Raw genomic sequence first — 26433 nt, 5'->3', positions numbered from 1 at the left:
CAGCTGCCACTCGTAATGACCGGCGGTTCTTAATGTCGGAGCAGGCCTTGTGGCCCCTCCCTGTCACCCGCGGGCGGTGGTCGATCGGCCTCAGCCGGGTCACTCCAGGTGCTAAATTACCCCAGGCATCGGAAGGCCGCGCCCCTCCTCTCCACCAGCGCTGTCAGCTTGCAGAGGGCGTCCTGCAGCCCGCTTCTTTCGGGTTCTGAGTTTTCCCCGACCGGCACGCGTCTCCGACTCCACAGCCCGGCCGCCTGTCCCTCGGGTACTCCTTCGGGGCGCCCCGCAGTCTGTAGCCGCCATCGCCCCGCAGCTGCACTTGAAACCGCTCGCTCCGCAAAAGTGATCTGCGGACTGGGGACCTCTCGGGGGATCGGGAAGCACTGTCAGGGAGGAAGGGAGAGCCGGACGTCCAAGCCGGTCACGCAGGCCGTGTCGCCGCCATCTCGGCTGCGACATCCCACGGAGGTGGGTCTGGGTACTGCCGGGGAGAGAAGGGATGGCATCGGCACTCTGTCTGTGGCCTTGTTTTCTCCCAGATGGTTCGCTTCCGTTTATTAATTCTGCAAACGTTCGTTGAGCGCCTACTCTAGAACAGGCGCCACGGACGGCTGTAACTAGTTACTCAGTCCAAGTGCGCGTCGAACGCGATTTCGCTCTGTGATGTTTCATCGCCGCCGTGCGCTGCGGGGCGCCGCTGGCCGCCACTCAGACTTCGGTAGTGGACCGACTGGCCCTATACGTGGTGCTTTTTGTTGCTGAAGAATTAAGTCGTGTCGAGCTCTGCGCTTGTCTCATTGAAATAGCTTTGGCTTAACCAGTGCGTTATAAATGGAGTATATTTCAATCAACTCAGCGTTCGACTTGTAAAAGATTTTAAATTTTTCATCAGAAAATTTTGAATTTCATGTTGCTCCTTGTATTAACAAAGACACTTTGATTGATGTCTTAACGGTCAACCCCCATTGGAGTTGCTTTGATTTACAACACTGGGAGCTGACTGCAGATCTATTCTTTTTGCTTTGTGATCTTAAAGTAGAAGCAGGAAAGGAGTCTTAGGAGTCTTATGCTTGCACCTTTTTAAGGGTTTTGTTGTTGAATATGGAATCTAATATTTTAAAGTAGGCTTCATCTTCCTCCTATGCTCATTGTTACCAAATGTTAGCATGTTTTAATCTTGGCAGTTGGTCCCCGCCCTCACTTTAGATAATCACTATTCATGATTTGATGAAATTCCAACCTCAGTAAGCGTCCCTGTTTATAGAACGATTGACTCAAGTGATCTCTCAGATTTGCAACAACCAATCTCTTTGTCTTCTAGGGAGGAAAAAACAACAAAATTTGAACCTTTGGAGCCCAGTGCTAGATCTTAACTAAGACAATGGGTTCAGACAAACGGTAAGTTACTGCTGCTGTACATGACTTTGATCTCAACATTTCAGTGGGGATTCAATAACTTGTTAAGAGTGGTTTATCAAATAAGTGTGTCTATTTTATGCCAGGCATTGCTATGAGCACCATGATACTTGCTCTCAGTAGCATTTACTTTAGTGAGAGAATTACTGTGTGAACCTGCTGTGATAAGTAATTTGAGGGTACTGTTAGAATAAATAGGAAGTATGTATTTTTCTGGAAACAAGCAAGAAAGCTACCTGGAGAAAGTTTTCTCTAAGAAATTCTCTAAGAAAGTATTCTCTGAGCCTGAGCGTAGGTAAGAATTAGGCAATGGAGGGCAGGATGGAGTGTGTCCCTGACGTTTCCCAGTGTGAATAACAGCCTCTTAAGAAGCCAGGAAAGCATATAGTGTGACACTTTGCACTCTGTCAGCAATCAGTGAATACTTGTTCCTGTTGTCCCCTTGAAAACAAGGTGATCCAGATTTACAGAGCTGAAGCTTTGAATAGTGGGTTACATCAACAGCAACAAATAGCAAAACTGCTGAAGAATTAGTGGAGAGTTAAAACGTGACAGCATTTGCCTGTGGTGTTATCTGTGGATACTCCCACTCAACCTTTCTTGAGCGTTGTATGTTAAACCTTTGAGTTAACACATGCAACCTTTACTTATTCGGCTGCCTTGCCTCCTTGGTATTGAGGCCAATCCCAGTGATGGATCAAATTGATGGCCCAGAGAAAGACTCAGGAAATGTGCAGGTCACATGATGTCATTGTTGTAATGCTGTGTCTGTCAGCAATCTGTCATTTAAAAAAAATTCCCCCAAAAAAACACTTTAAAATGTAACCTATACCTGTTTAGTGTATCTCATCCCCATTCTGAAGTACACCTAGACTATTTTTCATTGGTTTCTTTTTATTAAATTTATATATTCTATATGAGGCTCTTGCAAGCCTTTCCTTTGTCTTGTCCTTATACAGTTTTATGAACACAGTAAACTGTTCGTGAAAGAACTGTATCTATGGTCAACCTCATTATTAAATTTTCCTGTGAAGCCGATTGCTGCCCAATAACCAAAAATAAACAGGGTGTTTTAGGAAACAATGTTTTGACAGTGCTAGTTATATCTGAATGCCTGGAAAAAGATTAATTTAACTCATCTAGGTTGTTGCTCCATTTCCCAGTAATAAGAGACCTTTGAGGGATAAGTTAGCACGCATTCTCCTCTGAAATTGGGTGAAGTGTTACTAATTGCTTTTTTCCTCTCTTTAATCACTAAAATCTCAAACAGGGATGGAAGGAGGGATGTGTAGACTATTAATAGACTTGGGAAAACACAAGACAAAACTGGACAGCCAGACCCTTTCTCAAAAATATTAACCCAAACTTTTAATAGCTTTATTTTCAAATTTAGCGTGAATTTCTGAAAATTACTTTGCCTTCAGGAATATAGAAGTTTCCCCAGTGATTTTCTTTGTAGACTGGAATTTGGTGATAAAATTAAAGGGATGTGTTCAGCTATTTGAATGTCTTGTAAACTGAGCTACGGGTATATACGTGTTTTCAACAAATACAAAATGTGATGTACTTCAGAGTAAATGAAAATTGTTTTCCCTGACAGAGTCAGTAGAACAGAGCGTAGTGGAAGGTACGGTTCCATCATAGATAGGGATGACCGTGATGAGCGGGACTCCAGAAGCAGGCGGAGGGACTCAGACTACAAAAGATCTAGTGATGATCGGAGGGGCGATAGATACGACGACTACCGAGACTATGACAGTCCAGAGGTGAGTAACCAGCAACTGTTAATGCAGTTGTTGGGATTATGAACTGTATGCACATACTGCCAAGATTCTTGAAATATGTACATTAAGTGTGCAAATCTCTCCTTGAATGTTATTTTCAAACCCTCTATTTTTCTGAAATCTTTTGTGAGTTGACTCTAACCCTTAAAACAAACAGCCTTATGGAAATATTGGCCAGGCTTGCATAGGCTTAGCATGCACAAGACATTTAACTACATGAACTCATCATACTTACCTATAAAATGAATATTATTACCATTTTAAAGAGGCACTAGAAGCATATTAATATACCCCTATGCCTCAGACAGTGCTATTTTTCCTGAGCTAAATGTTCATTGCTAGTTTGTTTTTTGCTCTGTAAAAGACATTGCGATGAGCATCATCGTGGATGATGGAGTTCTGATATCATCTCTGTTATTCCTAAAGATAAATTCCTAGGAGTGGATGACCTAGATCAGAGGGTATAAATTCAGTGTGATTTTAATTGTTTGTTTATTGTAAATCAGAGAGAACGCGAAAGAAGGAACAGTGACCGATCTGAAGATGGCTACCATTCAGATGGTGATTATGGCGAGCATGACTACAGGCATGATCTCAGTGATGAGAGGGAGAGCAAGACCATCATGCTGCGCGGCCTTCCCATTACCATCACAGAGAGCGATGTAAGGGAAAACAGTTCTAATGAGCAGTCCCATAGGTGCAACAAACTTGGAGCTTCTGACACTTTCTTGTGTGATTATTTTATCTTAAACTAATAGCTCAGCTAGTGAAATATATTTCGGTCTTTAGGGTGGAGTTCTCTCATGGTGCAGATAAATTAATATTTTTATTAACACTTTGAAGCTCAATGTAGAGTTTTTAGAATTTCCTTAACTACAGGTTAAGGAACTACAGAAGTTCCTTAACCACGTCTTCGATAGCCCTTACGGGGGGGTAGTCAGTACATTTTCATTGAATTGGTACTTATTCAGTAAGGATCGTCTCATTGGTAAAAACACTTATGATGTGTCTGCCCTTTGGTTTGAGGAAAATTAGACTATCCATTTGAGACCTCTGAGAAGCCTATTGAAAAGGAAGGGTCATTTTCTGGCTCCCCATTCCTCAGACTGGGCCTTGGTATCCTGAGCACTGCCTTATTTCCACTGGCTTCTTTGACCCTCACCCATTCCTATCAGACACATCTGATAGGATGTGTCTGCTTCCCCTGCAGTCCACTTTAGACACATCCATCATTCTACCAAATAACCTCTTTCTGCTTGAAGGCCCTTTTTTGTGAAGCCTTTTCAGAAATAGCAAGCAAAATTTCTTCTACCTGGTTTTCTTCCCAAAGCACTGTATTTGTGACATATAGCACCTAGACTGGTTAACAACACACCTATCTCATTTCCCCCATAAGATCATAGATTTGTGTGAAACTCATCATTCCTGTGTTCCCACCCCTGGAATGCAAAAGACTACTCAGCCACCCCTGGTGAAATAAATGTGAGGTTTTGAAGTATGTTTTTAAAAGATGTAAATGCATAGCAGTGTGTTGGTGTCTTGAAGCATTCAGAGTAATACTTTCATGTTCCGGGAATTTTAGACAAAGTTAAAGATAAGTATTGGGTTCACACAGCTTTGGTCTTTTAAACACTAGAAGTGATAAATGTGAGATGGGATATTTGAGTTAATAATGGGTAATCATTCCATTATTTGGTCCACAGCACACCTCTCTACTGTGTACTATCTTAGATGCTACAATGATGCAGAGTTGTGGATCCTTCCTTGAAAAAGCTTATAGATGAATAGCTATGATCAGCAGATGAAAATAATGCAGAGTGAAAAGGAATCAGTGTTGGAAGAGGTCCTGTGAATGGCTCTGGAAGTTTCTTTAATGAAGGTTGTTACTAGTGGAGGGATTTTTGAGGAACAGAAACGGTTTGGTGGAGAACTATGGGGAAGGTATGCCCCTTAGCAGGGGCACTGGTCAGACAGACCCGAGAATAGAAAGAGAAAGAATCAGCAACTTGATTTGACTAAAGTCAGAGACTTTTGGAGGAGGAGGCCGATATAGAGATGCTGTCGGGGCCAGATGTTAGAGTCTGAAATCTCAGCTAAGTACAAAATAAAGTTACTGAGGATTTTGCCTGATAGTTGAAACAGTGCAGGTTAAAATGATGGAGGGAAAGAATAGTGATAGATGAGACAGGAACAACAACTGAGCTCAGGTAAAGGAAGCAGTGGGCTTGTGGAGTAGAAAGTGAGAAATCCTGCAAGAATCAGTTCAGGCAAATGTATACCTTTGATCAGATTGCCCTCCTATGGAGCCTTTTAAGCCCATGACCCTGAGCCTCCTCAGAGAAAGTAGGTGGCATGGGGGAAACTGTGCCTACATGACTTGGGAGTCTTCCTTCTGGTAATGAAATAAAGTTGTAATAGTTAGGTAATTCAACCTTTGTCTGGGGAGTTTGTAGTGCCTACCCTAAAAGAACTGGTTTTCAATGGAGAATTTCCAGGATTCCCAAATATTGTGCAATATTAGAAAATTTGTTGAGATCTTTAAAACATTTTTAAATTAGTCTCCTAAACTTCAGTTTATCCTTTTTCATTGTCTTTAGTGTTCTGGTTCCCCATATATGAACTTTTTTTTTTTTTTTTAAGATTTATTTATTTATGCATACAAGAACTGGGGTGCAGGCCAGAGGTGCGGGATGTGAGAGGATTCACCAGAGACAGAGTGGGAAACAGAAGAGAATTGACTGAAATACACTGCTGTGGGGAGTAGCAGGCAAGACAGGAGAGGTCTGCTGCACCATGGAATTATCTCACTGGTCAGGGATCAAACTCTTGCTACAGTGGCTGCTGATAGCTGAATAGTGCTGTGTCTTAACCCCTGCCACCAAGTAGGCCCCCATATGTGAACTATTAAGAGTAACTTTATTTAGTTATTATGTTGCTGTACCACTACTTCTTTAATGGTAACTATTAACTCTGGCACCTTTCTAGTTACTATGTTACTAAGGTTGGACTCAGTGTAGCGCTTCTCGTACCCTGAAAAAATAGATACTATTGATTCTTAGTAGTAGTAGTAGTAGTAGTAGTAGTAGTAGTAGTTAGGAATACTGAACCATTGTTCCTAGGGAAAATGCAAAGTTATGTTTCTCTGAACATCAACATTTTCATTACCAGATCAGTATGTACCTTGTTGTGTGTATTTCTATTTAGAAGCACCTCATTAATACATATTGTTGAATGATTAATGTTGAACTCAGTAGAACTGTAACACATGCCTGAATGAAACTTAGATCTAAGATACATATGTTCTCTGTAAGGGATATCACAGCTTTCTTGCACTTATGAAAACTAGACAGCACTTAAGCACTAAACTTAGCCATCTGGGCACAGGGGTTTAAGTCTCAGTGCTATCAAGCTGTCCCCAGCCACTGTGGCATGAGTTCCATCCTCAGCCAGGAAGCTGACCCACATGGCACAGCAGACCTCTCCGTCTTGCCGGCTGCTCCTCTCAGCAGTGAATTTCAGTAGATCTGCCTGTTCTGCTCCCCACTCTGCCTCTAGTGAATCCTCTCACCTCCCACACCTCTGGCCTACACCCCAGTTCTTGCATACATGCATACATGAAAACAAATCTTTAAAAAATAAACAGATTGGGCCTCCCAGGTGGCGCAAGGGGTTAAGATGAAACCTATAAAGTTATCTGCAGCCACTGCAGCGCGAGTTCAATCCCCGGCCAGGGAGCTACCCTCATGGTGCAGCAGACCTCCAGTCTCACCCACTGCTCCCCTCACCAGTGTATTTCAGTCTGCCTGTTCTGTTCCCCACTCTGTCTTTGGTGAATCTTCCTACCCCCCACACCTCTGACCTATACCCCAGTTCTTATATGCATAAATAATAAATCTTTTAAAAAAAATGAACAGATTAAGTAAAGGACACTTATTTACAATGTGAAAACTGAAACACTACAAAGCATTGCCCTAGCTGGGAACATGTGCATCGTGTATTGATTTGGAATTGTAAATTTTAGTTAATAGGCAAATTCACAGATACAAAATTCACAATGATAGTGGACCGATCTGCAACCATTGTACATAATGAAAAGTTGGGTTCACTAAGAATCTATTTCACAAATTCGGTCCTGGTTTTTTTTTTTTTTCCTGGGACTATTGCTATCTGGTATGCTTGATAAAGAAATCAGTGTTTTTTTTTGTTTTTTTTTTTTTATCATTTCCTGTTGTAGTAAGGTCCTGGCCTGACATTAGCAAATCTGTCTATTCTTCTATTAAGCTTATTTTGATTTATTAGAAATCTATGTATGTTTTGATTCTTGTTAATTTTTAGCATTAATTAAATGTAAGAAAACTTGATTTCTTAGGATTATTGGATGATTGGGATTTCTTAGGATATTGGGCAGAAATGTATCTCAAAGGAGTTCCTCAGTTTTGGCTACTGATTCTTTTTTTTTTTTTTTTTTTTTTAAAGATTTATTTATTTATTTATACAAGCACTGGGTACAGTCAGAAGCACGGGAGGGTGAGAGAATTCACCAGAGCCAGAGCAGGGAGCAGAGCAGGCAGAAGGACCGAAGTACACTGCTGAGGGGAGCAGCGGGCGGCAGGAGAGGTCTGCGCGCCATGCGGGACCCTCCTCTGGTGGCCGGGGAGCAGCCGGGGATCGAACCGGCACCGCACAGGCTGTGGGCAGCTTCGCAACCCAGCGCTCAACCATTGCGCCACCAGGGAGGCCCTGGCTACTGATTCTTAATCATGTACTTTAGAGGCCCTCAATGATATATCCTCTGCCTCTGCTAAATCTCATTTTCTCTCTGTTCCTTTAGAACAAAAGACTTAAAGATACTGAAGAATTAAAGAGGGAGTCTTGAGGAACAGTATACCATAAGCAAGACTTCATCACAACATAAATAATTGTGCCTGAGGGAATTCCCCAGGCTGCATATAAAGGACTTCAGGGCTGTTATACATTAATTTCTATGAAAAGTGTTCTTACTTCACTTTTTTTTTCTTACTTCATTTTTATATTTTATTTATTTTTTTGCATAGAATAACTAGGGTGTAGGCCAGAGGTATGTGGTGGGGGTGGGGGGGATTGAGAGGATTCACCAGAGACAGAGTGGGGAGCAGAGCAGGCAGATTTACTGAAATACACTGCTGAGGGGAGTAGTGGGCGAGACTGGAGAGGTCTGCTGCACCACATGTGGGTTAGCTGCCTGGCCAGGGATCGAACTCACTGCTCATAGCGAACTCATGGCCTCATAGCAGTGATAGCACTGAGACTTAACCCCTAGACCACAAGGGAGGCCCCACTCCATTTTTTTAATTGCATTTTGGGGCCTCCCTGGTGGCGCAAAGGGTTAAGACACAACCTTTGATGCTCACTGTAGCATGAGTTCGATCCCCGGCCAGGGAGCAACCCACATGGCGCAGCAGACCTCTCCTGACTCGCCTGCTGCTCCCCTCAGCAATGTACTTCAGTCAATCTGCCTGTTCTGTTCCCCACTGTCTCCAATGAATCCTCTCACCTCCCACACCTCTGGCCTGTACCCCAGCTCTTGTATGCATAAATAAATAAATCTTTTTAAAAAATAAATTGCATTTTGGTAATAGAAGTTTTAAACTTGACTACTTTAACAGTTGATGTAATCCCCTTGCCTTGCACTTTCTTTGATGTGGAATAGTTTGTGACTGAAGCTTTAACTTTAAAATGTGTAAAACTCTGTGCAGATTCGAGAAATGATGGAATCCTTTGAAGGCCCTCAGCCTGCAGACGTGAGGCTGATGAAGAGGAAAACAGGTGAGAGCTTGCTTAGTTCCTGCTGTTCTGGTTCTCTTCCCCATTCCCACCTCAGTCCCTAAAGAACATCCTGATACCCCCAATCTTCAAGCACATGAATTCAGAATGAAAGGTTTGCCATGGCTAAGGAATGTGACTCTTTGAAAACGATGTTAGAGAGCATCTGAGGACCTTTTTTTAAAAAAAAGCTTTGTTTTTAGGGGCTTTTTTTTCCTTCGGTAAGTAGTGATTTATAAACTCCTTGTTTGACTGTTTGTAGTCGGTTGCATGGTTACTTTTTAAGCGTGGAATCAAATCGAGTGGCATTTAGTTCAGGCGGCTTGGTTCCTTGCCATGGCAAAGTATCAAGAAGATCCCCAAGTCAAGTCACATTTGTAAAGCTGCTTCCCAATTGGCTTTGTCACGCAGTGTTGAAGCAGTGGGAGAGAGATTCACCTGTTATAAAGGAACTGACTAACACGAGTATCCCGTCTATATCTGAATGCTGTCTCTAGGTGTAAGCCGTGGTTTCGCCTTCGTGGAGTTTTATCACTTGCAAGATGCTACCAGCTGGATGGAAGCCAATCAGGTTGCTTCACTCACCAAGTCTAGATATTCATGAAAATGGAACAAGTCTGTACAATTAAAAAAAAAGGTTGAAGGAGTGGTTTGTTCCAAAGGAGTGACTTTTTAAAAAAAAAAAAAAGCTTTGTATATATTAAAATTGATATTACTAGAATAAATAACAGTGCCAAGGACGGCATTGCAGAATTTGCCCTGCTTTTAAACATGGCTGCCTGGCAGGGCTTTGTTAACCACTGAATTACCAGACTGGTAATTACTACAACATCTTGATGTTCTCTTTTTCCCTACCTGATTATATTCCTATTCATTATGTTCACTGAGAGTGATTTTAGAATATCCTAACTCTCGATTTGACAGCGAAGAGAATATAATGAAAGTTGACTACAGGCATTTTATAAGTAATTCCTTATTTCTGCTTGGAGTCCGAAAGGCGCCTGGAAGCATAACTGCTCATGTGGGTCTTCAAGAACTATTTAAGGACCTAGTGGAATTTATGAACAATAATTCTGATGAGATTAGCCTGGGAGCTGGTGTCCTGCTGCTGTCTAATCTAGTTAGAGTGGCATTAACATTCTAATCTCCCTGAGAATGCCTTTTATAGTCTGTTCAAAGCAAATCATTGATGGTTCTTTGATGCAGCGTTGACTGAAGTGTTCTTCAGTTTGTCAAGATAATGTTTGGTGCTTGGCAATTAAATAGCATTTTTTTGCCAGAACTCCAAAGCACAGTATTGAGTGCCATAACCAAGTGCATTCTGTGAGGTTTGCTTAACTCATTATATTGCTTTTCCATAGCATTTTATGACATAAATAAGTGTTATACTCTCTGATTGGTAATATATTACCATTTATAACAAGACTCACTCATGAATGAGGGTATCCCTTTAATTGACTGATTTGTTAGATTTTTGAGCCTCTCATTTTCTTAACTCAGAATTGACAGCCTGATCTTATAAAAGTAAAGCTTCATTCATTTCATACCATGGACACCATCCTAGTAAATTCAGAATATGCACAAGCTTCACTGAGTCTGCTTTCTTGATGTGATAGCTTGTTTTGATGCAGTGGATGTATCAGACTACTTCTGGGAGTTTAAAACTCCTCTGAGAAATTTAAACCTATAAGACATTTTAAAATCTCCACAATTTTAATGTATACAAAGCTATGTTAATGTGTAATACTTCATTACAGTTCAAATTCACTCCAGAAATAAAAGGCCAATAGGATTAGGGACTCAGTGGTAGTTTGGAGTCTCCCCCAGCACACATCCCTTAGTGGGATGATCTGTTGACATATATCCCAGTTTATTTTTGCTTCTGTACATCAGTGAGTGGATGGCCCTTCAGCGCTTTTTCTTTTGGCCAGAAATGCAGTCTTGCCTTTAGATATCACTGAGACAACATTCACAGCATGTCTTAACTCTTCCAGGATTTGCAAGAACCAAATTGCTAACAGTATGTATGTTTAGAGGAGTTAGACTCCTCTTAAAAATCTGGATATCTAACCGCCTACTTAAATCTGTTCTGATAGTGTCAACCAACACCCCACTCCCTCCCCATTCCTCCAAAAAAAAGGAGGAAAAAAAGACAGTGCTCCGGTTAAATGAAGGCTCTTTGGGGGCAGATGCTGGGTATACTCTTGGCTAGACTGATCCAGCTTGGAGTTTTGATATTTTAAAGTTAAGTCCCTTTTAGTCACATGGTTGACTTGAAGGATGAGGTGGTGTATGTGTTTATGAACTTTTCTTACCTCCCCCCTGAAGAAACTTCATTGGCCTCCTGGTCACTCATCTTGAAGAGAGTACCATCTATTACAGTGAAAAACGCTTCTATCATGTAGGACATTACATTGTTGCACTTGGCAGACAAAAATTCTCATTTAGCTGTTTTAGAGTGGATGGCATTCAGAATAGTCCCTCCTAAGAAAGAGTTGTAACCAGATTCCCTTTTAAAATGAGTTACCCTCCCCTTGTCCCCCACAGGACACATCCTGAAGCAAAAGTCTGGGGAAGGGGAACTTTGCATATGGATGGGGCCTGGGGGAATGTGAAGCGAAGCCCAAGGACACCATGCCAAGGGCTAAAGTAGGAGACAATCTCAGAACTGGGAGAGTTGTGTCTTCTGCTTTTTGAAATAGACTGTCACTCTCAGGCAGCCTGTCAATGCTGAATGTTAGGACTTCTGTCTCTGCTGGAGACACGGCCTGGTGCATGTCAGTGTTTAGTGTTTGGCAGCTTTCTCAGCACTCCCTGACTCCGTTTACCTTTACTCCGTATCCCATTCTCTTACTGCCTATCTGAAGGATTGGATGGGCAGAGTATAGGTGGCGGTGGTTGGTCCTCCCCGTATGTTGTCCATTTAATTCCAGAGCACTGATTTTTCCGAAGTGTGCTCTGCCCTGGGAAAATGGACACAAGTTCCTCACAATGGGAATAACTAATTGCTTCTTTTTTTACAGAAAAAGTTGGTGATTCAAGGAAAACACATTGCAATGCATTATAGCAACCCCAGACCTAAATTTGAAGATTGGCTTTGTAACAAGGTAAGCCGGTATTCTTCCCATGCTATCCAAATAAGGAAACTTTTAAGTATACAATCACTGACTTTTATCATAAGGTGATTTTCATACTTTGTGACTTACTTTAGGTATTAGAGGACAGGCTCCCAAGAACACTATAGAAATTTTAAGATCCAGTGTTTAAGCCCAGGGTCTCAATATAGATTTTAGGTTTGTTTCACTTTACCATTTCCTGAATTCTAGAACTTCTTAAGTTTTGGTACAGTCTCTTAATAAATTAATAAAAATCCTGTGACCCTCCCCAAGTTAATTAAGGTTAGCTATGGTCCTATCACCAGTACATCATTTTTCTTTAAAGATTTATTTATTTATGCATACAAGAAATGGGGTACAGGGGCCTCCCCGGTGGCGCAGCGGTTGAGCGCTGGGCTGCGAAGCTGCTCTCAGCCTCTCGCAGCACCGGTTCGATCCCCGGCCTCCGGTGAGGGTCCCACATGGCGCGCAGACCTCTCCTGCCGCCCGCTGCTCCCTCAGCGGTGTACTTCGTCAGTCTGCCTGCTCTGCTCTCCCCTCTGGCTCTGGTGAATTCTCTCACCCTCCTGCGCTTCTGACTGTACCCAGTGCCTGTATAAATAAATAAGTAAATCTTTAAAAAAAAAAAAAATTCTGAGAAATATAAATTTCATCCTGGAATGCCATACCTGAAAAAACAAGTAAGTGTGTAAAATCCCAAGTCCTAGAAAAAAAAAAAAGAAATGGGGTACAGGCCAGAGGTGTAGAGGGTGAGAGGATTCACCAGAGACAGAGTGGGGAACGGAACAGGCAGACTGACAAAATACACTGCTGAGGGGAGCAGTAGGCGAGTCAGGAGAGGTCTGCTGCACCATGTGGATAGCTCCCTGGCCAGGATCGAACTTGTGCCACAGTGGCTGCAGATGGCTTCATAGGTTGTATCTTAACCCCTTCCACCACCAGGGAGGCCCCACCAGTACACCATTTTAAAGTTTGGTATTGCCGTTGACATTTTGAAAAAGGGCAGCCTCTTTGTATTTGTCCAATAGAGAACTCTAGGCAGCGTTCCACTTACATTGTGTTTGTATATGTGAAGTGGCCCATGTCATTCTCCTTTAATATAATGGACTTTGTTGGTGACTCTTTGTAGATTTTATAGGAAAATACTAAAACTTTTTCCCAACTTGATAAAAATAAAATTCTACTTCAAAATAGGTGAGGAATTTTTTTCTTGGAAGAATTCAGAATTTTAGATTAATCCTTCTTGATCTTGGATATATATTACTCTGTTTTTTTATGTTGCTTATCAGCACTGCCGTGGCCATATTGCTCTAACCCACATTGTTACTAGTAAGCCTGACCTACTGTGAGAAATAATTATAGATATTTCTTTTTTCCAGTGCTGCCTTAACAATTTCAGGAAAAGACTAAAATGCTTCCGATGTGGAGCAGACAAATTTGGTAAGCCCAGATTCACCTGTTTGAAAAATGCATGAAAACCTGACTGATTGGGTTGTCTGTGAATCTGAGGGAAAGTGCACATTGTAGAGTATTTAAATAAGTAATTTGTATATTTACCTTGACCTTAGATTAGGCAGATGCTGCCAATGATGGTGAGAGTGGAGAGTTGTTTTTTTTTAATAAGCTTTATTTTATTTATGCATACCAAAACTGGGGTATCGACCAGAGGGGTAGGGGTGAGAGGATTCACCAGAGACAGAGTGGGGAGCAGGACACACAGATCTACTGAAATAGAGGAGCAGGACACACAGATCTACTGAAATAATACACTGCTAAGGGGAACAGTGGAAGACACAGAAGTCTGCTGCACCATATGAAGGGTTAACTCCCTAGCCAATGGAACTGGGGATATAGCCGTGATAGCGCTAAGAACTTAAGCCTTAGGCCACCAGCGGAGCCCCGAGAGTTTTGTTTTTTTTTTTAAGATTTACTTATTTATGCATACAAGAGCTGGGCTACAGGCCAGAGGTGGGAGGCAGGGACAGTGAGAGGATTCACCAGAGACAAAGTGGGGAGCAGAACAGGTGGGTTGACAGAAATATACTGCTGAGGAGAGCGGCGGGCAAGACAGGAGAGGTCTGCTGCGCCCTGTGGGCCAGCTCCCTGGCCAGGGTTGAAAGTCGTGCTGCAGTGGCTGCAGATAGCTTCATAGTGCTGAGACTTAACCCCTTCCGCCACCAGGGAGGACCCTGGATATATTTCTTACTTAAAAAATACATTGGTTTGTTTTTTGTTTTTAAAAATTAAATCTCCTCTCCCTCTATCCTTCTTGTAGACTCTGAACAGGAGGTGCCCCCTGGAACCACAGAATCAGTTCAGTCTGTGGATTACTACTGTGATAGTAAGTTCAGGTGTAAACTTTTGGTCTTTTATTAAAGGTTGGAAATTTTTATTCTCTTACCCTTTTAAATGAGCAAGTTTTAGAATGTCCCATAAGAGATTGGTTTTTAGAATCTTCACCATGTCGGAGTGAAAGATATACTAGATATATACTATAAACCTCCCAAAATTACTTTGTTTGAATTAATTGTTTGTATTTGAACATGCCTTGGAAAGCATTGGTGGTGGGAATGTGCATATATGTTGGGGGGGGGGTGTCTGTATGTCTCTCTCATTTGTTTCATTTGTCCCCAGCAATCATACTTCGAAACATTGCTCCACACACTGTGGTGGATTCCATTATGACAGCGCTATCTCCCTACGCATCCTTAGCTGTCAATAACATTCGCCTCATAAAAGACAAACAGACCCAACAGAACAGAGGCTTCGCGTTTGTGCAGCTGTCTTCTGCAATGGTGAGGTGCTCAATGACTCTTTCCTTTTAAAAGAAACAGCTTCTGGAGGCCTCCAATTATGATACTGTGTTTACGGCTCCTGGAGTCCAAAGTTCAAAAGTGCATAATGACATTTATTGTGGTGCTAAATTATAGGACCAATTGCTTCAATTGGTGGTAAAAAGAGCATATACCTGAGTTTGAGCCACAGTTCGGTCTTCATGCTTTGTTGTATTGATTTAGTACTTCCTTAATAATACTGGATAATTTTACATCCTGGAAGGGGGGGGGGAATTCTTTTCAAGGTTTCATGTCCACAAGCAAAAAGAAATTACTGGTAATTTTTAATAGAAAGCTTTATTTCTTTGAATGGGGTAGGGGGGTAAAGAGATTTCTAATTACTTGACAGATTTATTTTCAAATTTTCCTTCAGGATGCTTCTCAGCTGCTTCAGATATTACAGAGTCTTCATCCTCCTTTGAAAATTGATGGCAAAACTATTGGGGTTGATTTTGCAAAAAGTGCCAGAAAGTGAGTGGCTTCATTGTTCTTATTTCGAACTGCTGCATCTGTACACTTCTCTTGGGGCAGCTTTGCTTAACTATACCATGAGCCCATGTTCTGTACATTGAGACTGTCCTGCCTGGTTGCAGAGACAGTTGTCTTCTCATAGAGCTTATTCCCTCCTGTCCACGATAGCCAGTTGCCAAAAAAACTTTAGAGCAGGGAAAACGCAAACATGGCAGATGGATTAAGAATATACACTAAGCAAACTGCTTCGGGGTAATACAGACCCATCTGGAAATAATCCTTTCTTTCCAGAGCAGCATACTAATAGCTTCATGTATGTGGAGCTTTAACCTAGCAATGTAATTTCCTGTTTCTTGTACCACTGCTTATCCAGCTGGCACCTTATTAGATGGCAGGGTACAAAGTAGAGCCATGATTCTACAGCATACTTACCTACCGAGGAATTTGCCCCAGAAGGTTTCAGAGCTTGTTCTGCTCTAAAATGTGGCCCTGGTGGTATTCAAAACCCCCTAAAGAAGGCTGGAATGAATTGCTAATTCTTTTCATGTGGGGATACTTTTTTTTTTTTTTTAAAGATTTATTTATTTATGCATACTAGAACTGGAGTACAGGCCAGAGGTGCGGGAGGGTGAGAGGGTTCACCAGAGATAGAGTGGGGAACAGACCAGGCAGATTGAAACTCACTGCTGAGGGGAGCAGTGGGCGAGCCAGGAGAGGTCTGCTGTGCCATGTGGGTGGCTTCCTGGCCAGCGATAGAACTTGTGCTGCAGCGGCTGCGGACAGCTTCATAGGCTGAGTCTTAACCCCTTGCGCCACCAGGGAGGCCCCATGTGGAGATACTATTGGGAGCATATTGATGTAGGATCGAATGATTGGGTCTTTGCGGTTTCAGAGACTTGGTCCTCCCAGATGGTAACCGGGTCAGCGCCTTCTCTGTGGCTAGTACAGCCATTGCTGCTGCTCAGTGGTCATCCACACAGGTGAGATGGAGGATCTCTTTGCTCAAAGTAGTGACCTTTCCTGTAGTATTCGCCTATGAAGTAAACTATCCAAGGACCCTTTTTTTTTTTTTTTAGGATTTATTTATGTATGCATACAAGAACTGGGATGTAGGCCAGCGGTGCGGGAGGGTGGGGTGAGAGGATTGACCAGGAACAAAGTGGGGAACAGAATAGGCAGACTGACTGAAATACACTGCTAAGGAGAGCAGTGAGCGAGACAGGAGAGGTCTGCTACACCATGTGGGTTAGCTCCCTGCTTGGGGATTGAACTCATGCTGCAGTGGCTGTGGATAGCTTCATAGTGCTGAGACACTAACCCCTTGTGCCACCAGGGAGGCCCTATCCAAGGGCATTTTTAGGAAATACTCCCTAGCTTTCCTCACCCACTAAGTTTGTGTTTCCTCTTTTGATGGCTTGTAGTCTCAGAGTGGTGAAGGAGGCAGCGTTGACTACAGTTACCTGCAGCCAGGACAAGATGGCTATGCCCAGTATGCTCAGGTAGGTAGATTTTGACCAACATCCAACTTCTGATCTCCAGAGTGTGTCTGAGAAGAGCAATTTTAACAATGGACTTTTCTTTAGTACTCACAGGATTACCAGCAGTTTTATCAGCAACAGACTGGAGGATTGGAATCTGATGCATCATCTGTAGCAGGTAGTAAACATTTTCTCTCTTTCATCTTTTGTTTAAGCATCTGCATCTGAGGAGATACTTAACTAGATCCAAAAATATGTGTCAGTTTACCCGCAAGGGGGCTTGTGGGGTTGGATTCAGATTGCCTCATGCGCCTAAGGTTCTGGAGAAGTATTCAGATTGCATATCTACACCAGGAGCTAATGATAACCTCTTAGACACCATGTCATGATGGGTCTTCATTTTTGGATGTTAGCAGTATATTTTCCTTCACTGTTGTTAGGAATTGTGGAGAGCCACATAAGTTCCAGTGAGCAGACACAGTGTGGTCCTAGAGTCTGATGTCCAGAATGTCAATCAGAAGAGTCACTACAAGAAGCCTTTACTTTGTGTTCCATTATTATGTAACCTTTGTAGCTAAATCTTTTCTCAACCCCAGAGCAGAATGTTTAACTTTGTAGTCATGTTCTAGTGGGGTTATAGAAATGGTAATGTCATAGGTATTTAGTGGGAGTTAGGTTATTAAAGACTAACATGCACAAAGACAGGAGGCCAGATTGGGCATTACAGATAAAGTTGTTTGCCTTAAATTTGAGTGTTTTGTCTCTTCCTAATCCCTATTTTTATCATAGGCACAGCAGTGACCACCACCTCAGCGGCTGTAGTATCTCAGAGTCCCCAGCTGTATAATCAAACCTCCAATCCGCCTGGCTCTCCGGTAATCCTGATGTCCTGAATTCAGAAGTGGTGACTGTTGGGGAAACTTTGTTTTGGTGTACAAGTATTATCGTATTATATGAGCTAGAGTTGAGTAATACACACACATTCCAACCTTACTTCTCTTATAGTCTCACTCTATGTGTATGTATCTTAAGCATAAGATGCCAAACTGGGTATATTTATACTTTGTGCATGCTTCAACTTGACCTTTTAGGAAGAAAGTTACCAGCCTGTGTTTTGCTCAAGGAGTGCCTTAGTTCATTGCTACAGTATGTCTGTCAGGGGAGCGCTTCCTCCTAGGTGATTGCAGTGATTTAGTTCTCTTAAGAGGCTTTTACAGTTGAAATTATATTGAAGCTGCTGTTCTTTCCAGACTGAGGAAGCACAGCCTAGCACTAGCACAAGTACACAGGCCCCAGCCGCTTCCCCCACTGGTGTAGTTCCTGGTACCAAATATGGTAAGCCAAACCTCATGGGGCTGTTGACAGTTGGAAGGTCCTAGCTGTTGTCTTTGTTTAATAAGAGTTCCTCTCCCTTTGTGGGTGTCAAAGGGACACTGGGGATATGAGAGAGGACCGAGGACCATTAAAAGGCCTGCTGCATCTTGCTGGCTTAGAATTTAAGTGAAGCTAGTTTCCTAGCTGAAGGAAGAACTGTATGCTGGATTTTGTTTTTGCAGCAGTGCCTGACACATCTACTTACCAGTATGATGAATCTTCAGGATATTACTATGATCCGACAACAGGACTCTACTATGACCCCAACTCGCAGGTAAATGCACTGTTTTCCTCCTTTGTCTCACTAGGAATATCTTACTTTCACTTAGTCCATTTATGAGGTATGAAATGAAAATTTCCCTGCAGAGAAGCAAGCGACCCAGACTAGTTTTAACTTCTTCATAACCACCAGGGTGTAATTTTTATTTTAAGATTTAAACCTTTTTTACTAAGGATTTTATTTATTTTTTTGAAATTTACTCTCACGTGTTTTTGTTTTTGTTTTTTAATGCATACAAGAACTAGGGTACAGACCAGAGGTGTGGGGGTGGGGGAGGTTCACCAGAGACAGAGTGGGGAACAGAATAGGTGGACTGACTGAAATACATTGCTGAGGGGAGCAGAAGGTGAGACAGGAGAGGTCTGCTGTGCCATGTGGGTCAGCTCCCTGGCCAGGCATCGAACTCATGCTGCAGTAGCTGCCAATAGCTTCATAGTGCTGACACTTAATCTCTTGCACCAGCAGGGAGGCCCACTAAGGATTTTAAAAATGTGTTTTGAGTTAAAACATATTCACAGAAAAAGTACACACACCTGAATTGTGCAGATCTTTGTTTACATGTGTGCACATCTGTATTACATGTGTTCAATCTATATTACATACCAGTAGTGAAATAGGAGACAGAGTATTCTAACATGCTGAAACTGCCCTTGCTGGTCAGTACCCTTCTCCTTCAGTAACTACTGTTCTGACTTCTATTATGATGAATTCTTTTGTCAGGTTAAAATTTGTAAGTTAATCTTTGTGTAAAGACCTAGGTAGTTTTAAGTTGTGAGTTTTCTTTATTCATATGTGTGTGTATATATATATATATATATATATATGTATGTATGTTTTTATGCGGGGATTGAGAGGATCCACCAGAGACAGAGCGGGGAACAGAAACAGGTAGACCGACTGAAATACACTGCTGAGGGGAGAGCAGGAGAGGTTTGCCTCGCCATGTGGGTTTCTGAACCTGGCCAGTCAGGGATCGAACTCATGCTGCAGAGGCCATGATCACCTCATAGTGCGGTGCTTCACCCCTTGTGCCACCAGGGAGGCCCTATATGTTTTTTTAACAGATAAAGTTCACACAACAGAAAATGAACAGTTTAAACCTTGTAGCGTATATATATAATTCAGTGTTATTTTAGCATAGTCATAATTTTGTGCAACATCACCTTTGTCCAATTCCAGAATATTTTCATCACCCCAAAGGGAACCTGTATCCATCAAGCAGTCATTCACTAATTCCTCTTCAACCCAGAAACCACTGTCTGCCTCTGTCTCTAGGTCTGCCTATTAGACATTTCCTTTTTTTTTTCCTTTTTTTCCCTTTTTTTTAAGATTTATTTATTTATACAAGCACTGGGTACAGTCAGAAGCGTGGGAGGGTGAGAGAATTCACCAGAGCCAGAGCGGGGAACAGAGCAGGCAGAAGGACCAAAGCACACTGCTGAGGGGAGCAGCGGGCGGCAGGAGAGGTCTGCGCGCCATGCAGGACCCTCCTCCGGTGGCCGGGGAGCAGCCGGGGATTGAACCGGTGCTGCAGAGGCTGCGGGCAGCTTCACAACCCAGCGCTCAACCACAGCGCCACCGGGGAGGCCCTAGACACTTCCTAATGGACATTTCCAATTCCAAATGGAATTGGATAACACGTGACCTTAATGTGTTCCATCTTCTTTCACTTAGCATCCCTGTGAGTTCTTGAGTGTAGAAATTAACAGATCTATGGAGTGGTATTTTATTTTTGATGGTGTATGTCTTTTAGAGAGGAAAAGCAACTCCAACACTCCATAAATAGACAACTATTTATGACCAGGAGCGGTATATATAGAATAGTAAAATAAGTGCTTTTAACAGGAACTTTGCCTTGAGAGCTTGTGGTTTCTGAGAGAGAGGTGTGAAGCTATGTGGGACCTGCCTAAGCAGGCCAGACCTCTGCATGGTTCTTCCACTTCAATTACTAGTGAAGTCAGACCATTTCCCAGCAGTTTTTCTTCATGACCATAGAAGCTGCAACATGTATCTATAACCCACACTACCCTCCCTTACTGCCCTTACACCCCTTGCATAGCAATCTCTCCAGAGTCCCTGCTGAGCAGGTAGGTTGAGTGGGGAATAAATAGAGGATTATAAGGGCTGCTTCTCTGGTACACTTCTTGCCACACACTTTAGATCAGGTTCCTTTAGCTATCTCCTGCTCCCAGCCTCCCAAGCTAGCATTTTGAAACCCTACGTTTGGTTGCTCGGGTTTCTAAAAGGGTTTGTATGGTTAAACCCGATGACTAGATGTTAACTGGTTTTCATGGAGGATGTGTGATTAAAAATTCCTCTTGAACCGCCTGTTCTGGCCAATTTGGTTTGTATGAGTGGTCACTACAGATTGAGGGAGATGCATTGCTCTTTGGATGCCTTGAGGCCCAGGAATTGAAATGGGAATTACACACTTAAGAAGCCATATTCTGCTTTTGTCCAACAAATTTCACACTGTTCACTGGCTGGCTCATCATCCTATCCTACACCACGGTGGGTGGGCAGGAAAATTCCTGATCTGCAACTTGTTTTATGTTTGCATGTTTAGTTTTTTTGACAAAACAACTTTTACTTGCCTTTTTAACAAAACGTTACCTGATATTAATGGTTTGACATAGCAGAACGTAAGCATTAAGTGAATTTTTTTTTTTTCTAGTACTACTACAATTCCTTAACCCAGCAGTACCTTTACTGGGATGGAGAGAAAGAGACCTATGTGCCAGCTGCAGAGTCTAGTTCCCACCAACAGACAGGCCTACCTCCTGCAAAAGAGGGCAAGGAAAAGAAGGAGAAACCCAAGAGCAAAACAGCCCAGCAGGTGGTAACACATGACCCGGCCAGGGGACTCATACTTCTCTCTGGGCCTTAGTTTTTTTGGGGGGTGGCATTTACATTGACTTCATTTTGATTTGTAGAAACTGGGCCCATCTTACTTCCATTAAGTTCGTAGACCATTTTGCTATTTTTTAATGTTACCCATCTATTGTCTCTTAACTGTCTGTTAAGAGGGGGGGAGGGCAGTGGTCCTTGAAGACTCATAGCAATATTCATGAATGACTGGTTGTATGCAATAGCATCTCATGAAGATATTTGTAACTAGAAATGGAGCTAACACGGGTGTAAGACCCTTGTTGGCTTATGGTGGTGGCACAGGGGACTATTAAAATTCTAAGTTGCTCTACCTAAATGATAATTGGTGGTGGTTATTTGACATTAGATCGCCAAAGACATGGAACGCTGGGCTAAGAGTTTAAACAAGCAGAAAGAAAATTTTAAAAATAGCTTTCAACCTGTCAATTCCTTGAGGGAAGAAGAAAGAAGAGAATCCGCTGCAGCAGATGCTGGCTTTGCTCTCTTTGAGAAGAAGGTAACTGTAGCAGGAATGACCAGACTTGATAATGTGAACATAAATAACGTTTGGGACTTTTAACTTGTTCTCTGTTTCCCAGGGAGCCTTATCTGAGAGGCAGCAACTCATCCCAGAATTGGTGCGGAATGGAGACGAGGAGAACCCCCTCAAAGTAAGGAAGTGCCATCAGCATTTAAAGATCATTGTGGTTTATGTCTCAGTTTGATTCTTAACTGCATCGTAGCTCTTGTGACTGCTGCTGGGACTGGATGTGGTTACTGTCAGTGGGTATTTGGAGCAGCTTTTGCATATGGAATCCATGTTGAGGGCTTTGCTTTCCCTGTGTGCAAGTACGTGAGGTGGAGTGTTAAATGTACCTCAATTCTAAACTCAGTTAATTGACTTTGTTTGAATCTATAAATAGACAGTTTTAATGGTATGAAAAGAGAAAATTAAGACTCCGAAAAAAGTGTTTTACCTGATAAGACTGGTCTGGGTGGACCATTACTTTGATGTTTTGGGTTTTCACACCTGGTTAATGGTTTGAAACCACTCACTCTAACCAGGAACTCTTTTGGGGGGGCCCCAAGAGGTTGCTACCAGGACACCTACAGGCCATGGGAATTCTTTCACATCTTGGATAAAGATTTACTCTAGCCAGCTGTGGAGCCATTGCTGTCTTCCTTTTGTCCTTTTCCAATGACCCACCTTTTTGTCCCCAGAGGGGTCTGGTTGCTGCTTACAGTGGTGACAGTGACAATGAAGAGGAGCTGGTGGAGAGACTTGAGAGTGAGGAAGAAAAACTGGCTGACTGGAAGAAAATGGCCTGCCTACTTTGCCGGCGCCAATTCCCAAACAGAGATGCCCTGGTCCGGCATCAGCAGCTGTCAGACCTACACAAGGTGGCCGTGTTTCTCTGAGTTGTGCTGTGGTGGGGAGGGCAGGCAGTAAAATAGTGCAGGTGCCCACATAGCAGCAAAGACTCAGTAAATACACGCATTGAATCATTGCCTTCTAAAAGGCTATCCTGCTGCTAGTCTCTCCAGATTCTGGAGAGGAAAGGAGCATGGCAGCTCCATATACATCCAACTCCCATTTTTATATTGAAGTGTATTGGACTTTAATTCTTTTTTTTTTTTTTTTAAGATTTATTTATGCATACAAGAACTGGGGTACAGGCCAGAGGTGGGGAGGGGTGTGGTGAGAGGATTCACCAGAGACAGAGTGGGGAACAGAACAGGCAGACTGACTGAAATACACTGCTGAGGGGAGCAGCGGGCGAGTCAAGAGAGGTCTGTGCCATGTGGTCACCTCCCTGGCCGGGGATCGAACCCATGCTGCAGTGCCGGCAGATAGCTTCATAGTACTATGTCTTAACCTCTTGTGCCACCAGGGAGACCCTGGACTTTAATTCTTAGACTACGATAATATGACATTTGAAAGTAGGGTGGTCTAATTTCTTACTGTATCTGTAATATCTTTTATATAGCAAAACATGGACATCTACCGGCGATCCAGGCTGAGCGAGCAGGAGCTGGAAGCCTTGGAACTAAGGGAGAGAGAGGTAAATGAGGGTTCTGAACCACTAGGAGTATCTTGGGGCTATCTGCTTGAGCTTTTATTTGTAGTACTTAGTTTCAGGTCCCAGGGGCAGGATAGGATTTGTCACACACTTGTCTCCTGGCCATTGTGGTCTGGGTCACTGTATAACCCAGGCTATATGTCCTTGTGAGCCCTGTACTGTGCCTTTATGAGGGTGCACAGACCAAACCACACCCTTAATAGTGCTCACAAGTCCTGAATGCCAAACACTTGCTGGTGAAATATACTTGTTTTTAGTGAGGAGAAGAGTGATTTTGTTTGGCTTGGCCAGGAAAGTCATGGGCAACCTGGGAGACTTTAAATGAGGCTCAGGGGACAACAGGGCTTGGGGTGAAGGCAAAAAAAAAGCTTGTGAGTCCATTAATGGGCTGTCACTTTATACTTGATGAGGCTGGATGAGGGCCAGTGGGGCAGAGTTTCAAATACCAGTAGAGATCTATGGGGCTAGAATCCCCAGGCAAGTTACTTGAAATTTCCTACCCCAGGGTAATTTTGAGATAACTGTAGTTAGAGCTTTTGCTTTCCTGTTTTTTTCCCCACTGTTTGTGGTAATAACTACAGTGGGTCTCTGAATACCTCCTTGGTGCTGCCTGTCCCTGGTCGTGGGCCTGTCCAAAAGCTGAGGAGAGTATGGCTCCTCTTCCCTCCTCTTTCTGTGGGACCTCAGCAGGTTGTGCCCACAGCCCAGCAGCTGGTTGAAGAGCTTGGCAAGTGGTGGCTAATTAAGTAAAACAGCTTGTGGAGACATAGTTCTGCCTCAGGTTCCATATATAATTCATCTTTACTAACCTGCCATCTTAGATATCATGCAGTGTGTGAGGGAAACAAGGGCGTTTGGTATTTCAGCCCATTCTGAAAAGCCAAACTCCAGATAAAGAAAGTACTTGAGGTGATAATCTCAAAGTATCAGTGCACTGCACAGTTACAGACAAAAGTCTCAATAGTTCTGCTGGTGTCTGTCCCCCCGCATAGATGAAGTACCGGGATCGAGCAGCAGAGCGGCGGGAGAAGTACGGCATTCCAGAACCTCCAGAACCCAAGCGCAAGAAGCAGTTTGACGCTGGCGCCGTGTACGTGTTGTGTGTGTCTTTCTGCTTGTTAGCTGGAGCGCTGGCTCTGGTCAGTTAACTGCGTGTTTGCCACCGGCAGGAACTATGAGCAGCCTACCAAAGATGGCATTGACCACAGTAACATCGGCAACAAGATGCTCCAGGCCATGGGTTGGCGGGAAGGCTCAGGTTTGGGAAGGAAGTGTCAAGGCATCACAGCCCCCATTGAGGTAAGCAGTGGCATTGGGCTCCAGCAGCTCGTAGTTCCAAAGACTGGATGCGCTCACAGCACCCAGAGAGCAGAGGCAGGGTCCTTCCAGGTCTCGTCACCACCAAGTGGGGTTCCCTGAGTCCTGCCTTACTTTTCCCCTCTTTTAAGGTGTCAATTGGGAGGAATGGGTGTGGCACCCACTGGGTTTTTCTGACCTTTTGGTGTCTGTGGGTAAAACCTGTTTCTCCTAAGGACTGAGAATGTCTGTCTCTTGTTATAAACAAATACTGAATACCAAGACTGTGAAGCTGAGATAGGATTTATTTATTTGTTTATTTTTAAGATTTATCAATTTATGCATGCAAGAGCTGGTCAGAAGCCAGAAGATTGGGGGGTGAGAATGTTCACCAGAGACAGTGGGGAACAGAACAGGCAGACTGAGTGAAGCACACTGCTGAGGGGAGCAGTGGGTGAGACAGGAGAGGTCTGCTGCGCCATGTGGGTTTCTCCCTGGCCTGGGATCAAACTCGTGCTGCAGAGGCTTCGGATTACTTCATAGTAAGGTGCTTAACTCCTTGCGCCACCAGGGAGGCCCGAGACAGGATTCTTTTTTAAGGTACTATGGTTTAGTTTCTTTCTAGATGACTTTTTGGTTGTATATAAAAGAAATTATAATATGGTAGGATTTTTGTTCGTGATAAGAAATCTCTTAGTCGATCAGAGCCCAGACTGAGAGATAATCCCAAGAGCACAGACCCCACCCACAGAACAAGGGCGTGACCAGTGATTGCCTTTATCTCCGTCTGGCAACAATGCTGGGGTCAGACTTACAGACTGTTTATCCTGTACAAGCGAGTTCTGCTGACACCGGCGATCCTGCTGTGATCCTTACCCACAATACAAGGCCTTCCCTGGGCTTCAGTGGAGTGCTTTGGGGCCCTTATTTTGTATAGGGGGTGGGGGTTACATCTGCCTGTCTTCCACAGCCCATTTTATTCCTTTAGTTTCAAGTCTCCTGTGTAGAAATCTTAGTAGAAAACTTCCTCCTGTCTTCTCTCTCCTGGTGGGTGGACCTGCTGGGAAGGGAGTGTGCTGGATGAAGGGTGTGGGAGTGTTCTGCACCCTACCTGCCAGGCGCTGACAGCAATTTTGTGTCCCTCCGCCAGGCCCAAGTTCGCCTAAAAGGAGCTGGCCTAGGAGCCAAAGGCAGTGCATATGGATTGTCAGGTGCAGATTCCTACAAAGATGCTGTCCGGAAGGCCATGTTTGCCCGGTTCACTGAGATGGAGTGAGACAGAGAGATGACAGGAGCGCCAAAGAGCACAAGGAATGGTCTGTCTCCTGAATTCACTCTACTGCCTGTCTCTTTAAGGGCATGCCTTGTGCTGTTAATAGTTTTTAAGGTGAACCACTTCATTCTGCAAGGTTCTCCCTCCCACTTAAAGGAGTTCCCCTTACATGGGTTGTCTGGTGAATGTTCTTCCTTCCTGCCAGAGGGCTTGTGAGTTGGTGAGGGGACAGTGGGCCTTTTATACTTCAGTGTACATAGTGTAATGTAGTGTGTTTTACATGTGTAGCCTATACTGTGGCCCATCAGCCCCTCGAGTTCTTCGGGGGTGTTGAGATGCCGTAGGTGGTATGTGATACCA

General features: G+C 43.3%; 1 protein-coding gene across 2 annotated transcripts; it reads left to right on the top strand.

The window, feature by feature from the left end:
• Positions 1-1381: 1381 nt before the first annotated feature.
• RBM5 (RNA binding motif protein 5) lies at positions 1382-26076 on the top strand (the record flags this gene model as incomplete). 2 transcript variants are annotated; one of them, XM_084246982.1, is made up of 24 exons in its annotated part: positions 1382-1398; positions 3017-3182; positions 3707-3862; positions 8936-9005; positions 9500-9573; positions 12026-12109; positions 13498-13558; positions 14394-14459; positions 14753-14913; positions 15326-15423; positions 16316-16403; positions 16845-16922; positions 17007-17079; positions 17691-17776; positions 18152-18236; positions 18461-18549; positions 21230-21391; positions 21791-21940; positions 22023-22094; positions 22645-22824; positions 23412-23486; positions 24497-24594; positions 24674-24803; positions 25951-26076. In XM_084246982.1, the coding sequence occupies 24 exons, from the start codon at positions 1382-1384 to the stop codon at positions 26074-26076; spliced, it is 2445 nt and encodes an 814-aa protein (XP_084103108.1). The 2 variants fall into 2 exon arrangements, with proteins under 2 accessions (XP_084103108.1, XP_084103107.1); XM_084246981.1 differs by having other exon boundaries at positions 18458-18549.
• Positions 26077-26433: the final 357 nt, after the last annotated feature.

Source organism: Talpa europaea (assembly GCF_964194135.1).
Source record: "Talpa europaea genome assembly, chromosome: 11".
In the NCBI taxonomy this organism is placed as follows: Eukaryota; Metazoa; Chordata; class Mammalia; order Eulipotyphla; family Talpidae; genus Talpa; species Talpa europaea.
The sequence above is the reverse complement of the archived record's forward strand: the minus strand, read 5'-3'. Positions and strand labels throughout refer to the sequence as shown.